The sequence below is a fragment of the Lonchura striata genome, chromosome 34 (assembly GCF_050655825.1).
Source record: "Lonchura striata isolate lonStrDom1 chromosome 34, ASM5065582v1, whole genome shotgun sequence".
NCBI classification, from domain to species: Eukaryota; Metazoa; Chordata; class Aves; order Passeriformes; family Estrildidae; genus Lonchura; species Lonchura striata.
The window spans coordinates 4207977-4226342 of record NC_140736.1 but is presented as its reverse complement, the minus strand read 5'-3'; the positions used below and the strand labels follow the sequence as shown (position 1 = coordinate 4226342).

Sequence of the window (18366 nt, the reverse complement as noted above, 5' to 3'; positions counted from 1 at the left end):
TGAAGTGAGTTTAACTGGGAACGGGTGGCAGAAACACCCCATCGTGACTGGCCCAGAGGCCCCATGCATCCTTGGCATAGACTATCTCAGAAATGGATATTTCAAAGACCCAAAAGGACATCGCTGGGTATTTCTGACTTGGAATCTCACACTGGTTTTACTTTCAAACCAGAACAGTAAGGAAGTAGAGTAAACAGAGAAAACGTTAGGAGGTTTCTAGTAGCGCCTCCTGACCTTAAAGGAAAGATCTCTCTTCTTAGACCCTCGGCCCCAGGGGAAATGTGAAAATAGGGGGGACTGTGGTCCCAAAAAATGAAAACCTGAATTGTTGTCTTTCTCCCCTCCTGGCAGGGCATCCTTAAAAGGAAAAATCCTAAAAGCAGTCTGTCCATCCATGCATTGGTGGTGAGAGCACTGTGCATGGAAAGGAGAAGGGTCACCATGGCAAACTTTTCTCCAGGCAGTGCCATGTGTGACATAGAAACACAGGATGTGGAGCTGTGTTTTCTTAAGAAGTCTGTAGCACAGGAGAGACTCCTACCTCCCTCGAAAGGGCTAAGTATCGATTATCTAGAAGGTAGAAACCTGATTTAGGTCCAGATTGTGTCTCACTGTAGTTTGTTAGAGTTGAATGGTGGGGGGAGGAATGCATTGAAAAGTTTTCATTTAATCTTTGTGTAGTTTGTTTTTTTTTTCTCATTTTTACTTTCTTTTTTTCTTTTGTAGTAATAGCTTAATAAAGATTTTTTCCTATTATTAAGCTTAAGCCGGTTTGCTCTGTTCTAAATTCCACTTCACAGCATTCAAGAGAAGGATCACATTTTCATTGAGGCAGTAGCATTGTGCCAGTGTCAAACCATGGCACGTGGGATTGAGACTCTGAGGGTTAAAATTCACTTGTTTTCAGTGGGATGTGAGTGGATCTGAGGTGAACGAGTGATCCCTCTTGGCTTTTGGAGCACAGAGAGATTGAGAAGAGAAATACATTGAGGTCATCATAAAAGGAGAAGGAGCCAGGTGTGTCCCTGTCCTAACTTAGGGCAAATTTGGGAGAAAAACCTGTGCAAGGAACCCCCCGAAAACAAATCCCCACGGCCTCTCTCCACTCACCTGGTTAGGAAAGAATTTTCTCAGATTGAAGTGGAAAAGAACCTGTTTGTTTAATAAACAAAACCCTCCCCAGCACCAAAGAAATGAACACCACTAGATGACAAGAGAACTCTTTCAGCACTCTGGAGAGATGACAAATCCAGAAAGTCTCTCCTGGGAGTGGCCGCCGGGTCTGGGCGCTGGGGATTGCTCTGGGCACTGGGGATGGCTGCTGCAGATCACAGAGCGCAGGCTCTGGGTGCTCCTCGGTGTTTCCCAGGTGCCACTCCGGAGCAGCTTGGAGTGACATTCAGGAAAGGGAAACATAAAAAAAACAGTCCAGGGAAAGAATTGGACTGCTGAGCTAAACTAACTCAAAAGCAAAGGCAAAAGCAGAAGCAAGCAAAGCAAAGCAAAGCAAGCAAAAACCAGCCAGGCAGCACCAGCCTCTTCTAGACAACACACCATGAGGGGAGGTGAGCTGGCTGATAACAAAACAAATAAAACCTTCACTTTCAGAGTCAGTTCTGAAAGCACAGAACATAGTATCAAACAAAAACAGAACACACGACTGGGGATACCAGCATCATAATGTCACCCTAGGACAGTTCCCAACATGGATCACAGGGAATGTGGGTCACCAGGGCTGTGCCCAGTGTGGCTCCTCCCGTGGGGGATGGAGTTTAGCTCTTCTCGCACTCGGGGCACTCGCAGGGCTTCCCTTACTGGTGCCTCCGTTGGTGTTGGGTCAGGTTAGAGCTCTCTGAGAATCTCTTCCCACACTCCCCACACTCGTAGAGCCTCTCCCCCGTGTGGATTCGCCGGTGGGTGATGAGCTGTGAGTTGTACTTGAATCCCTTCCCGCAGTCAGTGCAGGTGAAGGGCCTCTCCTCTGTGTGACTGTGATAGTGCCGGAGGAGACAGGAGCTGGTCTGAAACCTCTTCCCACACTCAGAACACTCGTAGGGTCTCTCCCCGGTGTGAATCCTCTGGTGCTTGATCAGGTTGGAGCTGCAGCTGAAGCTCTTCCCACACTCAGAACAGTCGAAGGGCCTCTCCCCGGTGTGGGTCCTCTGGTGCTGGATCAACTGTGATCTCATCATGAAGCCCTTCCCACATTCAGAACACTTGTAGGGCCTCTCCCCAGTGTGGGTCCTCTGGTGCTTGAGGAGTTGGGAGCTCCGGCTGAAGCTCTTCCCACACTCCCCACACTCGTAGGGCCTCTCCCCGGTGTGGATGCGCTTGTGCATGACGAGCTCTGAGTTGTCCCTGAATCCCTTCCCGCAGTCGGGGCAGCAGAAGGGCCTCTCCTCTGTGTGAACCAGATAGTGCTTGAAGAGATTGGCTCTGGTCTTAAACCTCTTCCCACACTCAGAACACTTGTAGGGCCTCTCCCCTGTGTGAATCATCTGGTGACAGAAGAGTTGGGATCTCTGCCTGAAGCTCTTCCCACAGTCTCCACACTCGTAGGGCTTCTCTCCAGTGTGGATCCTCTGGTGCTTGATCAGGTGGGAGCTGCATCTGAAGCTCTTCCCACACTCCCCACACTCGTAGGGCTTCTCCCCAGTGTGGATCCTCTGGTGCACCATCAGATCAGAGCTCCTCCTGAAGCCCTTCCCACACTCTCCACACTCGTAGGGCCTCTCTCCAGTGTGGGTCCTCTGGTGCTTGATCAGGTGGGAGCTGCATCTGAAGCTCTTCCCACACTTCCCACACTCATAGGGCCTCTCTCCAGTGTGGATCCTCTGGTGCTTGGTCAGCTCAGAGCTGCACCTGAATCCCTTCCCACACTCCGAGCACTTGTGGGGCTTCTCCCCATCACGGAGCTGCTCAGGGTCCCCCAGCTCCGAGCTCTGGCTCCGTCTCCGGCCGCCTCCCCGGCCCAGGGTGGCTCTTTCCCCCTCAGATCCCCGCGATCTGCCTTTGCAGCCCCTCCTCGTGCGGGATCTCCGGGGCTTTTCCTCCCCGTCGGGTTCCTGCGCCGTGGAGCCGCTCAAAACGGCCTCTTCCACCAGGTTCTGCCGCGGGGATTTGTCCTCCCTGCTCTCCATCCTCGGCTCCTGCTCGGGGCAGGAAGGACCAGGAGCGGCTCTTCCTCTTCCTCGCAGCCTCCCAGGGGCTGGGAATGGGAACTCCTGCTTTGGGGAAAACAAGGGATGGGCACCATGAGTTGGAAGCTCCCTCTGTGCCAGTCCATCTCGAGAAGTCCCCGGCCACCTGGGCTCCATAAGAACCTCCCACACACCGAGATCCAGCCCTGAAAAAGCCTCCCAGGAGCTCCCCGTCCATGCTCCCTCCCCTCGGCTCTTCGGGGCTCCCCCCTGTCCCAGCTGCGGGGGTCACGCTGGGATTGGGGGTCCCCCTTCTCCTCGCTGCCCGCCCTCCCCAGGCTGCCGGCAGTCCCGGCCATCCCAAAAGCTCCCCCCTCTTGGCTCTCCCCATTCGGGGCTGCCGGGGCTGCTCGGGCTCCCGGGCTCCCTTCTGCCCTTCTTCTCTGTAAGAGAAGGGTGACCTTTTTGTTCGATGTAGCTGCAGATGTTAATTTGTTTCAAGGATATAATTTAAGCAAATTTGTTTTTAACAGCGGCAGTAGGCACTAGGCTGTGAATTGCTGATAACACGCATTCCTAAGTTTTTACAGCGGTAGTAGGCAATAGGCTTTGCATTGCTTAACTGATAACACGCATTTCTAAGATAACACGTATTCTTGAGACTGTGAGAATCCCCAGATCAAAGGACACCTGTGAGGAAGACAACCAGCCTTCCTCCCACGACCATCAGGAGGCAGAAAACGACCACCTAGCAACAGAATGAGACTGTGCAGAAGAAACGAGTGAACTAAGGAGGAAGATAAAAGAGTGAACTAAGGGACCAGAAGCGCGGCAGTTTGGCGGAGCTGTGGCTCCCCTCTGTCGCGCAGCACTGCTTTGCTTTCATATACTCAATTAAATGAATTTAAATAAATTCTGTTAATCGGATCGGATGGCCTCTTGTGCTCACTCATAACAATTTGGTGCCGTTACTCGGATCGCGGATTTGGAGGACCCCTCTCTGGGAGAGGCGCCACCACTCCGCTCTTTTGAGCGGACTTAGACTGGGGGTCTTGTCCTCATCCCGACCGACGAACCCAAAAGCCTTGAGAGGAAAGCAAAGAAAGGGAAGCGGGCCCAAGATACCCCTTAAATTTTGTGCACAAAGTCCGGACGAAGGCGCAGGACGCATAAGTATGAGGGTTCCGTTCGGGCGGGGTCGGGATCCCGGAGTGTGGCGAGTGTGTGAGTTGCATGAGAGGGGAGCCGGCAGCCGGACTCCCCAAGTGAACGCGAACCCTTAGTAGTGCGGTTCCCAAAGCCCGCGAGGGCCTGGGCCACGAACCAGGGGAAGTGACTGTGATGATTTGATTATCTGTGTGTGTTAGAAGGCACTCCGGAGGAATGGGGCAGGGGAAGAGTAAATCCCCCTCCCCAGTGGGGGTAAAACTCCCTTCGGTTCCTAAGGACAGTCCCCTGGGGTTCAGGTTGACCAATTGGGAACACTTCCCAGGAACGAGGGGGAAGGATAAAGCAAAAATGATACATTACTGTATAGAAGTGTGGGGAGGGAAGGAAGTTTCCAAAAATGCATTTTGGCCCATATTCGGGTCCTCAGAGGAATGGGTTAGACAAGCTCTAAACATCTGGGTGAGCACTAAACAACCCCCTAACCCGGAGGAGAGTGACTATGCCAAGATCTGGTGTCCTGGGTTGTAAGATAAGCTTGTATTCCATTTGCCATCTGTCGAAGGCGAACCGGTTGGACAGGTTTTTTGTTATCTCTCTCAGAGACAATGGTTTGTGTATACACCTTCGACTGATTCAATGAAGGGGGTCCCACCCAGAGGGGAGAAGCAGCTCTCTCTCTCTTCTTCGCGGGACTCCGAGAGAAGCAGCTCTCTCTCTCTCTCTCTTCGCGGGATTCCCGGGGAAAGCAGCTCCCTCTCGCTCTCTCTTCGGCGGCACCCGCAGCGAAGCAGCCGGCGCGCAGAGGCGACGGCAGCGGAGCTCAGAGGCAACCCCGGCGCAGAGGAAGACCGGCCCCCACTGCCACCAGATCTTCAGAGGAAAATTATACCCTTCTAAAGATCACCACTTCAGCTGCAACTCATCAACTATTGCAAGGGAAAGCAATTGTCCCAGCAAAACCTGATACTGGCATTCCTCAGGTTCTAGACTTTTTCTTTCACTAGTTTTGTTTGTACCGATTGCATTTTCCTTTTTAAATTGTTGTCTAGTTTTCTCCTAGTAAAGAATTGTTACTCCCACTCCCATATCTTTGCCTGAGAGCCTTTTAATTTAAAGATCCTCGTAATTCAGAGGGAGGGGGGTTTGCCGTTCTCCATTGCACAGGAGGCTTTGCCCTCTTTCACAGACTCCTGTCTTGTCTAACGAAGACAGAATTTGGCGCATCAACGTGAGGCCCGAGGGCATTGAGAGGGAAAAAGGATTAACAGTTCTTAAGTAATTTGGTTTTGTTGTGTGTAAAAACATCTTCAGCATCACCATGTGGTCTAGTTTACCTTGGTTTGGGTGGCATGTGATCGTAGCTATACTTTTCCCATTTGCAGACCCTTATCTAAAAATGGGTCCTATGACTAAGGCTACGGTGTCTGTTATCAAGTTTGGCTTCTGGGTTAATTGGGTGAGGAATTCATGGATCTTTAATTTCCTCTGGAAGGCAGGTACATGGATTCATAGCTATCACACGTTAACTGTATGTTTTTGGGGTTACTTTAATAACGGTACCTACTGCGAGGAAATAGCACCTGGGCAAACTTTCTCTCAACCTTTTAACCATCTTTTTGGGTCTGTTCCACCAGTTCTCAAAGGGTTAAGATCCTTTATAAGTGCTAATGATACCATACAATGGGTGGTGTTGCTGATAGTCCTGTTATATTTAGCATTCAGAGATAAGGGAAGATTAACCTGGATAACTACCCTCACACCTACACCACAGACTCGAGATGCTGCTGCTCCAGAGCCTGACCCTGCCCCACAGCCCACCTCAGAAATGAACCGCCCAGATTGGGTGAGGGTTCTGGTTAAGGAGATACGAGAGATGCTGAAGGAGTGCATTTCCCCAGCTGGTGAGAAACCGGCCCTTTGCCTTGAGGAGGGACAGTCTAATAGTACAGCTGTGGAACCCACTAATGTTACAACTGTCCAGGTTCCAGCTGAACCACAAGGGCAGTCACGGTCAGCAGCAGTGGCCCCGGTAGAAACAAGGAAGTCTAAGGTGAAAGCAGAGCACCCTGCAGATAGGGACAGGAATGGAGGAACCTCACAACCCACAGGGGAGCCAGAGATTGCTATCATCACCGAGTCCCTGACGTACGAAAGTCTTCGCAATCTGCATAAAGACATTGTGCGACGAGGGCGTGAGGCTTATGCTACCTGGCTACTCCGGGTTTGGGATCTTATGGGTACAGGCGTGCAGCTGGACGGTGGTGAGGCAAGGAACTTGGGACCCTTGACCCAGGACTCGGGTATAAATCAGGTTTTTGTAAGGGAACCAGGGTCCCTTTCTCTCTGGGAGCGGCTCTTAATGAGTGTCAGGGAGAGGTTTATCCACAGAGAGAGAATGCAAGAGCACCATCATAGAATGCGCTGGAAGACCCTCGAGGAAGGGATCCAACAGCTGAGAGAAGTGGCAGTATTGGAGGTACTCTTTGGGAGGGATGGACGACACAATAATGACCCTGACAAGGTCAGGTGTACGGGACAAATGCTGTGGAGTCTGGCAAATCTTGGGCCATCTCAATACGCCACCTTCATTGCAACAATCAATGCTGACGCTCACCGGGAGACAATAGGTTCTGTTGCCAACAAACTTAGGAATTATGAGAGTATGATTAATGGCCCAATGCAGGCTCATATCTCAGCTGTGATTAAGGAGTTTAAAGAGGAGATGAGGGAGGAGATAAGGAAGGTTAATACAGCACCCGTGAGAGTCACAGGCCCCAGAATCAGCACCCAACAATCCCCAGCTAGAGAGAGAGGGTACACCCCAAGGGCTAATCTGTGGTTCTTCCTGCGTGACCATGGGGAAGACATGGGGAGGTGGGATGGGAAACCCACTTCTGTCCTGGCAGCACGGGTCCGTCAACTCAAGGAGGGAAACTCTAACCGGGGGAGTTCCACCAAAGTGAAGGTAGCCTCAACCTCCCGTGACCAAGCTTGTGGGTACGATCTGTCAGACCCCCTTGAAGGGACCTCTAGTATGTATGCCCAGGAAAGGAATGATAACCAGTGTTAGAGGGGCCCTGTCTCTAGCCAGGGAGAGGCACGGGAAAACCGGATCTTCTGGACAGTGTGGATCCGATGGCCTGGCACATCAGAGCCACAAAAATATGATGCTTTAGTTGATACTGGTGCACAGTGTACTCTGATACCATCGGGACATGTGGGGGCAGAGCCTGTTTCCATTGCTGGTGTGACAGGGGGATCACAACAATTGACTCTGGTGGAAGCTGAGGTGAGCCTGACTGGGAAGGAGTGGAAGAAACACCCTATAGTGACTGGCCCAGATGCTCCGTGTATCCTAGGCATAGACTTCCTCCGGAACGGATATTACAAAGACCCAAAGGGACTCAGGTGGGCTTTTGGAATAGCCGCTGTAGAGGCAGAAGACATTAAGCAATTGAACACCTTGCCTGGACTGTCAGAAAACCCCTCTGCAGTAGGACTCCTAAGGGTGGAAGAACAACGCGTGCCAATTGCGACCTCGACAGTGCACCGCCGGCAGTATCGGACGGATCGAGATGCCGTGATCCCCATCCACAAAATGATTCGGGAGCTGGAGAGCCAAGGGGTGGTCAGCAAAACCCACTCACCCTTCAACAGCCCCATCTGGCCTGTGCGCAAATCTGACAAAGAATGGAGATTGACTGTGGACTATCGTGGCTTAAATGAAGTGACTCCACCGCTGAGCGCTGCTGTGCCGGACATGCTGGAACTCCAGTACGAGCTGGAGACCAAGGCAGCAAAGTGGTATGCCACCATTGATATTGCTAATGCGTTTTTCTCCATTCCTCTGGCAGCAGAATGCAGGCCTCAGTTTGCTTTCACCTGGAGGGGCGTGCAGTACACCTGGAACCGACTGCCCCAGGGGTGGAAACACAGCCCCACCATCTGCCATGGACTGATCCAGGCTGCACTGGAAAAGGGTGAGGCTCCAGAACACCTGCAATACATTGATGACATCATTGTGTGGGGGAGCACAGCGGCAGAAGTGTTTGAGAAAGGTGAGAGGATCATCCAGATACTACTAGAAGCTGGCTTTGCCATCAAGAAGAGCAAAGTCAAGGGACCTGCCCGAGAGATCCAGTTCCTGGGAGTGAAATGGCAAGATGGACGGCGCCAGATTCCCACTGAGGTCATCAACAAGATCACAGCTATGTCCCCACCAACCAGCAAAAAGGAAACACAAGCTTTCCTGGGTGCCATAGGTTTCTGGAGAATGCACATTCCTGAGTATAGCCAGATTGTGAGCCCTCTTTATCTGGTCACCCGAAAGAAGAATGATTTCCACTGGGGCCCTGAGCAGCAACAAGCCTTCACCCAGATCAAGCAGGAGATCGCTCATGCTGTAGCCCTTGGCCCAGTCAGAACGGGACCAGAGGTCAAGAATGTGCTCTACTCTGCAGCCGGGAACCATGGGTTGTCCTGGAGCCTTTGGCAGAAAGTGCCTGGGGAGACTCGAGGCCGACCACTGGGATTCTGGAGCCGAAGTTACAGAGGGTCTGAAGCCAACTACACTCCCACAGAGAAGGAAATCTTGGCTGCCTTTGAAGGAGTTCAAGCCGCCTCGGAGGTAATTGGCACAGAAACACAACTCCTCCTGGCACCCCGACTACCGGTGCTGGGGTGGATGTTTAAAGGAAAGGTTCCTACTACCCACCATGCCACTGACGCAACATGGAGCAAATGGATTGCCCTCATCACTCAACGCGCCCGTATTGGAAACCTGAATCGCCCTGGGATTTTGGAGATAATTACGAACTGGCCAGAAGGTGAAAACTTTGGTCTCACTGATGATGAGGAGCAGGTACAAGTGACAAGGGCTGAAGAGGCTCCACCATACAACCAACTACCAGCAGAAGAGACCTGCTACGCTCTTTTCACTGATGGTTCCTGTCGCATTGTAGGGATGAACCGGAAGTGGAAAGCAGCCGTATGGAGCCCCACACGCCAAGTTGCACAAGCTACCGAAGGAGAAGGTGGATCGAGCCAACTCGCCGAACTCAAGGCCGTTCAGCTGGCTCTGGACATTGCTGAAAGGGAGAAGTGGCCAAAGCTCTACCTTTATACTGATTCATGGATGGTAGCCAATGCTCTGTGGGGCTGGCTGGGAAGGTGGAGGAAGGCCAACTGGCAACGTAGAGGAAAGCCAATCTGGGCTGCTGATATATGGAAAGACATTGCCTCTCGGGTGGAAAAGCTGACGGTGAAAGTCCGTCATGTAGATGCCCATGTTCCCAAAAGTCGGGCTAATGAGGAGCACCGAAACAACGAGCAGGTAGATCAGGCAGCAAAAATAGAGGTGTCAAAGATAGACTTAGATTGGCACCATAAGGGGGAGTTGTTCCTGGCTCGATGGGCTCATGATGCCTCAGGTCATCAGGGCAGAGATGCCACCTACAAGTGGGCACGAGACCGAGGGGTGGATCTAACCATGGACAGTGTTTCCCAGGTTATCCATGACTGTGAGACGTGTGCTGCCATCAAACAGGCCAAGAGAGTGAAGCCCCTATGGTATGGTGGGCGGTGGTCCAAGTACAAGTATGGGGAGGCCTGGCAGATTGACTATATCACACTGCCCCAGACACGCCAAGGCAAGCGCTACGTGCTGACCATGGTGGAAGCCACCACTGGATGGCTGGAGACTTTCCCTGTACCTCATGCCACTGCCCGGAACACCATCTTAGGCTTGGAAAAGCAAGTCCTGTGGAGACACGGCACCCCTGAGAGAATTGAGTCTGACAACGGCACCCATTTCAAGAACAGCCTTATCAACACCTGGGCCAGAGAACATGGTATCGAATGGATATATCATATTCCCTATCATGCTCCAGCTGCCGGCAAAGTTGAACGGTGCAACGGACTCCTTAAGACTACCCTGAAGGCACTTGGTGGGGGAACATTTAGAAACTGGGAAATTAACCTGGCAAAAGCAACCTGGATGGTCAACACCCGGGGGTCTGTCAATCGAGCTGGCCCTGCTCAGTCAGAACCCTTACACGCAGTAGATGGAGATAAGGTCCCTGTAGTACATATGAAAGGTATTTTAGGGAAAACTGTTTGGATTAATCCCACCTCAGGCAAAGACCAACCCATTCGTGGGATTGTCTTTGCTCAAGGACCTGGTTACACTTGGTGGGTAATGCAGGAAGATGGGGAGACCCGCTGTGTACCACAGGGAAACTTGGTCTTAAGAGAGAACTGGGTGTAAGATTTCATGGTGTGCAGATGGAAATAGAATAAGGGGTGGATAATGTCCTGGGTTGTAAGATAAGCTTGTATTCCATTTGCCATCTGTCGAAGGCGAACCGGTTGGACAGGTTTTTTGTTATCTCTCTCAGAGACAATGGTTTGTGTATACACCTTCGACTGATTCAATGAAGGGGGTCCCACCCAGAGGGGAGAAGCAGCTCTCTCTCTCTTCTTCGCGGGACTCCGAGAGAAGCAGCTCTCTCTCTCTCTCTCTTCGCGGGATTCCCGGGGAAAGCAGCTCCCTCTCGCTCTCTCTTCGGCGGCACCCGCAGCGAAGCAGCCGGCGCGCAGAGGCGACGGCAGCGGAGCTCAGAGGCAACCCCGGCGCAGAGGAAGACCGGCCCCCACTGCCACCAGATCTTCAGAGGAAAATTATACCCTTCTAAAGATCACCACTTCAGCTGCAACTCATCAACTATTGCAAGGGAAAGCAATTGTCCCAGCAAAACCTGATACTGGCATTCCTCAGGTTCTAGACTTTTTCTTTCACTAGTTTTGTTTGTACCGATTGCATTTTCCTTTTTAAATTGTTGTCTAGTTTTCTCCTAGTAAAGAATTGTTACTCCCACTCCCATATCTTTGCCTGAGAGCCTTTTAATTTAAAGATCCTCGTAATTCAGAGGGAGGGGGGTTTGCCGTTCTCCATTGCACAGGAGGCTTTGCCCTCTTTCACAGACTCCTGTCTTGTCTAACGAAGACATCTGGGTGAGCCGACCGGAGGTGCTTGTGTTCAAACTTTCCAAAAAACCTAAGGGGAAAAGAAAGGGACGACCAGAGGAACTGATAGTAGCCCCACCTCCTTATGTTCCTCCTGTACCACGAGCACCCCCTCTCCCCTCATCGGATGATGAGTCTGACTCAGATTCCAAGCAGCCTGGTCCAGTCACCCGGAGCAGGGCAAAAGGCAAACTGTTTCCCTTGAGGGAAATGCCCATGGGGGGGCCACAATCAGGAATAGGATTCATTTCTGTTCCCTTGAGCTCGGGAGATGTGAGAGATTTCAAGAAGGAGATGGGAAACTTATTAGAGGATCCTTTAGGTGTGGCAGAAAGAGTGGATCAATTTTTGGGCCCCAATATATACACTTGGGAAGAACTGCAGTCCATACTGAATATCCTATTTACGGTTGAAGAAAAGAACATGATTAGGGCAGCTGGGATGCGGGTCTGGGATGCCCAGTCGGCACATGCTCAACACCCAGCTGACACTAAGTGGCCTCTTCAAAATCCTATTTGGAATAACCAAGACCAGGCTCATAGGGCCAATATGCGGGACTTCCGAACCATAATAATTGACGGTATTCGGGAATCAGTCCCCAGGGGTCAAAACATCAATAAAGCATTCAATGACAGACAGAGGAAAGATGAAACACCCACGGAGTGGCTGGAGAGGCTGCAAAAGAACTTCCAATTATATTCAGGATTAAAACCGAATGATCCAATGGGGCAGGCAATATTAAAAGTGCATTTTGTATCTAAGTCTTGGGACGATATTAGGAAGAAGATACAAAAGATGGAGGATTGGCAGGATAGGGATTTGGCAGAGCTGCTGCGGGAGGCGCAGAAAGTGTACGTCCGGAGAGAGGAAGAGAGTCAGAAGAGGCAAGTTAAAATGATGGTTGCTGCGGTAAGGGAAAGTAGGAGCATAGAGACAGGACAGAAGAAGTTTACTCGAGACAAAGCGGGTAATAAAGAAAGGGGGGGGGAACGGAAGAAAAGACTTGTCATTATTGTGGCAAAAAGGGACATTTCAAGAGGGAGTGCAGGGTGCGGCTTAGAGATGAGAAAGAATTCAAGGCCGACTAGGGGGGGTCAGGGGCTCTACTTTATGGGGACCCGGAGACATCAAAAGGAGCCCTTGATAAAATTAAAGGTGGGTCCCCAAGGCCAGGAAATAGAATTCTTGGTCGATACAGGGGCGGAAAGATCTACCATTCAATTCCTGCCCCAAGGCTGTACCCTGTCAAAACAGACAGCCATGGTAGTAGGGACAAAAGGGGAACCATTTGAAGTACAAATTATTAAAGAGGTAATGGTAGAATCAGAAACTAAAATGGGGGTGGGTGACTTCTTATTAGTCCCTGAAACAGATTACAACTTATTGGGAAGGGATTTAATTGTTGAATTGGGAATTCAAATCGAAGTGGTAGAAAAGGAATTGAAAATCAGGCTCTGCCCTCTCCGATTGGCAGATGAAGAGAAAATAAATCCTGAAGTATGGTACAATCCGGGAACCGTGGGCAAATTGAATATGACTCCGTTCACGGTAAAGATCAGAAACCCTGAGGTCCTGGTGAGAATAAAACAGTACCCTATTTCACTAGAGGGAAGGGAAGGATTGAAACCCGAAATTGAAAGATTACTAAATAAAGGATTATTGGAACCATGTCTGTCGCCTTTTAACACCCCCATACTCCCAGTTAAAAAGGCAGACGGATCCTATCGGCTGGTGCATGACCTTAGGGAAATTAATAAGCGAACCGTGGCTCGGTTCCCAGTAGTGGCAAACGCCTATACCCTTTTGAGTAAATTGGGACCTGAAAACGAGTGGTATAGTGTCATAGACCTGAAAGATGCCTTTTGGGCCTGCCCTCTGGACGAATCCAGTCGAGACTATTTTGCCTTTGAATGGAAGGACCCTGATACGGGGAGGCGACAGCAACTCAGGTGGACAGTGTTACCTCAGGGGTTCACCGAGTCTCCCAATTTATTCGGGCAAGCCCTGGAACAAATTTTGCAAGATTATAAAACAGACCCAGAGGTAAAGCTAGTTTAGTATGTGGATGATTTGTTAATAGCAGGTAAAGAAGAAGACAAAGTCCGGAAAGAAAGTGTCAAACTATTAAATTTCCTGGGGCTGAAGGGATTGAAAGTTTCTAAAGCAAAACTACAATTTGTGGAAGAGGAAGTTAGGTACCTGGGACATTATTTGAAAAAGGGAGAGAAGAAAATTGATCCAGATAGAGTACAAGCAATCCTATCCCTGCCTTTACTGGAAAATAAACGACAAATTCGTCAGATATTAGGACTTACAGGGTATTATAGGCAGGGAATTGAAAACTATAGCGGGAAGGCAAGATTTCTGTATCAAAAACTTACCCAAGATGGGCACCTTAAGTGGACAGAAGAGGAAAAATCTAAATTCCAAGAATTAAAAGAAACTCTGGTCCATGCTCCAGTCCTGAGCCTCCCAGATTTAAAGAGGCCCTTCTTTTCATTTGTCAATATTACAGATGGGGTAACTTATGGAGTACTTACCCAGGACTGGGCGGGGAAAAAGAAACCTATTGCATATCTATCTAAAATTTTAGACCCTGTAAGTAGGAGATGGCCGGGCTGCTTACGAATAATTGCAGGCTGTGCAGCGTTAGTAGAAGAAACAAGGAAGATCACCTTTAATGCCACCCTGAAGGTATTAACTCCACATAACATACGGAGTGTGATGCAACAAAAAGCAGACAAATGGATATCTGATGCCAGGCTCCTAAAGTATGAGGGGATTTTATTAGAAACCCCTAATTTCACTTTAGAAATCACCTCATTGCAAAATCCAGCCTCCTTCCTCTTCGGAGAGCCAGAGACTGACCCACTGACTCATGACTGTGTGATCACTATAGAAGAGCAAACTAAAATTAGACCTGACTTGGAAGAGGAGGAGTTAGAGACTGGAGAAAAACTGTTTGTAGATGGATCATCCAGAGTAGTAGAGGGCCAAAGAAAATCAGGGTATGCCATAATAGGAGGACCTGACCTAGAAGTAATTGAGTCCGGAGCCCTAGACAAAGCATGGTCAGCCCAAGCCTGTGAAATATATGCCATCCTAAGAGCCTTGGAATTATTAAAGGGAAAAGAGGGAACCATTTATACAGATTCTAAATATGGGTACGGGGTAGTACATACATTTGGGAAATTATGGGAGGAAAGGGGCCTCGTGAATTCACAAGGAAAGGACCTGGTGCATCAGAGATTAATAGTAGCCCTCCTGAAGGCCTTGAGAGGCCCTGCAAAGATAGCTGTAGTTCATTTAAAAGGGCATCAGCGGGGAATGGATTACCGGAGTAGGGGTAACAACGCGGCGGACCATGAAGCGAAGAAGGCTGCAATTATCGAGGCACTGACCTTGAGCGAGAGAGCTGGGAGGGATCCTACAGATACCCCAGAGAATCCTGGGTTGACCACCCAGGAGAAGCTTGTATTTACTGTAGAAGAGCGGGAGAAACTTGCGAAATTGGGGATAAAAGAAGAATCGGGGAAGTGGCTGTTGAAGGATGGGAGGGAGGTTCTGCCTAGGGCCGTAGCCCAGCAGATGCTTAATAAATTACACCAGAAGACACACTGGGGCGCTCAAGGGCTGGTAGACCACTTTGCCACCCATTACATGACTGTGGGTCTCCATGATCTAACAAAAAGTATTACTAAGGGTTGTCCAACCTGTTTATGTGTAAATAGGAAGAATTTAAGGAAGCCACCCTTGGGAGGGAGACCAGTGGCAAAGAGGCCTTTTACAAATTTACAGGTGGACTTTACTGAGCTTCCCAAAGTGGGGAGGGTAAAATATCTTTTAGTTATAGTAGATCATCTAACACATTATGTGGAAGCAATCCCCACCGCTAGAGAGACAGCCCGAACGGTGACAAAGGCCCTGCTAGAGGAAATAATACCCAGGTATGGGGTCCCAGAAACAATAGACTCCGATAAGGGCCCCCACTTTACTTCAAAAATAACACAGCTGCTGGCAGAAGCCCTGGGCATAAAATCGGAACAACATACTCCCTGGCACCCCCAGAGTTCAGGGAGGGTGGAAAGAATGAATGGAGAAATTAAGAAACAACTCACTAAATTGGTACTAGAAACTAAGTAATCTTGGATAAAATGTCTGTCACTAGCATTATTAAATATTCGGACTCAACCACGAGCAGACATAGGGCTTTCCCCATTTGAAATGTTGTATGGAATGCCCTACTCCCTGGAGAAAGTTCAATCTAATCCTAATATCACTGACCAAAGTATTAACAAATATTTAACTGTTTTAATGAAATACAAGAAACAGTTATGGGAAAAGGGGATGTGGGCCCAAAGACCACCATTAGATCTTGTATTACACCAGGTACAACCCGGCGACTGGGTTCTCATCCAAAGCTGGAAGGAAGATTCAATCACCCCAAGGTGGGACGGACCGTATCTGGTTTTAATCACCACTGATTCCGCAGTTTGTACGGCAGAAAAGGGATGGACCCATGCTAGCAGAATAAAGGGGCCGGTGGACCCAACTCGATTCCATGCAACTTCCAGAGAGACGAGCTGGAAGATTGATGGGAAGCCAGGGGATTTGAAGCTAACAGTAAAGAGAACTCTCAAGTAATTTTAATGGACACTGCCAGTTCCGGAGACATTTGGGTCAGGAATGACTGGGGATTGCAAACACAACTGATAGGAGAAACAAAACCCCCAGGATACTGTAAGCATTTAGAAGATTTAGCTCAGCAGCCCTATTATCGGCCCATCCGACTCGAAAAGGAGCAGAGACCTTGGGAAGGGGAGGACCATGCCGAGCATGAAGATATTAGAGTAAAATGTAGCTGGTTAGATTGTGATTGTTACCCTTTTGCTTGCTTTTCTTGTAAAATTTGTAAAGGGCTGTGGTGGGCTCACTGTAGAAAGGGGAGGGCTCCAAAAAGTGTGTGCCAACGCTGCTGGCTAGAACAACGCAAGTTGACCTCTGAAATATTGAATTATAAGGTCGCCACTCAGGAATTGACTAAGGAATCTCCCGAGTGGTGGAGAATTTTTGTGAAGGGAATAAACCCTGAATTCCATTGCTACCACTCCAACGAGCTTTCAAGTCCATTTCTTACGGACATAGTCCAGGTCAAGTGTCGCAGACTGGTCAAAGGGCTTAGGTATGACACCCCACAATTAAATGAGAAAAATTGGAACTCCCGGAGGTTGAAGTGGGAGAGAGGAAATAATCCCGCCCCTGAAGAATATCTCTGCTGTCAAGAAGATGGCCTACCCTGTAGCTTGTAGCAACCAAGTTGACAGGCGAGACAGAGAGGTAGCTAGTGGGGATGAGGGACCCTCCCAAATCTTAAGAAGAAACACTGACCACCATAGGCACGGGAATGGTGACAATGGAATGAGAAAAAGTGGGAATGAGAAAAAGTGGGAATGTGAAATTGGGCGTGATAAGCAGCATCCCCTGCAGTGCGTACTACTCAGCCCTAAAGATTCTTGCGTTTGTGATGATATGCTTTCCTCTCCAAAGTGTTGCTACTGAAACCCATGAACCCTTTAAATGGACATTAAGTAGGTGGGAAAATCATGATACTCGTTACAACCTGCAGACTGTGATGAACCCCGGGGCGCCAAGCTTTAAAGCTGGAGTATGTAACATGACCAAGAATCCAAGCTGTGGGCGGCTGTTAAATTTGACAAGTGCCCTGCTTCAAATTCGGGGAGGTCATATTGTAACCTCCCCGGGCATTACTACTGTGGTTATTGGGGTTGTGAGACAATAGCATCAGCATGGGCCCCGGGGGGAGGGTCAGATAAATACCTAAGGGTGGGATATGGACCAGCTGGATGTGTAAAGCCACAAGAATGGCCATGGGCAGGGAAGAATTTACTCGGGAACTGTACTTTCGTATACCTCAATGTTACTCATCCAAATGACCCAGGGTGGCTGCTGGGAAAGACATGGGGAATTAGGCATTGGATAGAGGGACACGATTTGGGAAACCTAATACTTATTAAAAAAAAAAAAAAAAAAAGAACCTATTCCCTATGACCCAGCACCAATTGGACCCAACAAAGTAATAAGTGACATTAAAACTAAAACAATCAACTACACGGAGACAGAGGTTATTACCAACCACATTAGTATAGATGAGCCAGGTGCTCCTAAACCCGAACATGCCACCTTGTGGAAAATAATGCAAGCCACATTCGGCGTTTTAAACTATACATACCCAAACCTGACAGAGGGTTGCTGGCTCTGTTACATGATGAATCCACCCTTTTATGAGGCGATAGGATCCTTTGCCAAAACCAAAAGAATTAATGGGACAAACCCAAGAGAATGTCTGTGGAAACAGGGAAAAGATAGCACCCCAGGAATAACCCTAGCACAAGTAAGAGGGAAAGGGAAATGTGTAGGAAAAGTACCCGCAATAATGCAACACTTGTGTGAGATGACAATCAGCATCAAGAGAAAAGATAAACCGGCAGAATGGCTCCTGCCGGCGCCTAACACCAAATGGATATGTAATACACTCGAAACCACCCCTTGCTTATCCATAAGGCTTTTCAATGAAAGTTCAGATTATTGTGTACAGGTGTTAATTGTCCCTCGCATATCTTATCACCCAAAGGAGTATGTACTAGAGCATCAAATAACTCCCGAACACCATCTAGTCAAAAGAGAACCACTCACCGTATTAACGGTAGCAGTCTTGCTTAGTGTGGGTGGAGCTGGAGTGGGAACGGGGGTAGCCTCCCTAGTAAATCAATAACAAGGTATGAAAAATTTACGGGTATCCGTAGATGAAGACTTGAGCAGAATCGAAAAGGCCATAGATGGGTTAGTAAAATCAGTCAGGTCCCTCTCTGAGGATGTGTTACAAAATAGACGGGGACTTGATCTATTATTTTTACAATAAGGGGGGCTCTGCGTTGCCTTGCGAGAAGAATGTTGCACTTATGCAGACCACACAGGAATTGTAGTTGATACTATGACTGAGCTACACAAACAA

The 18366-nt window shown here is 49.2% G+C and overlaps 1 protein-coding gene across 1 annotated transcript in view; it reads right to left on the bottom strand.

The window, feature by feature from the left end:
• Window positions 1-18366, bottom strand: part of LOC144247720 (uncharacterized) — a 43209-nt gene that overhangs the window by 22026 nt on the left and 2817 nt on the right. Inside the window, 2 exon segments of the mRNA XM_085564726.1 lie at window positions 1789-3224; window positions 18048-18111. Coding sequence (XP_085420852.1) covers window positions 1789-3224; window positions 18048-18111 — 1500 coding nt within the window.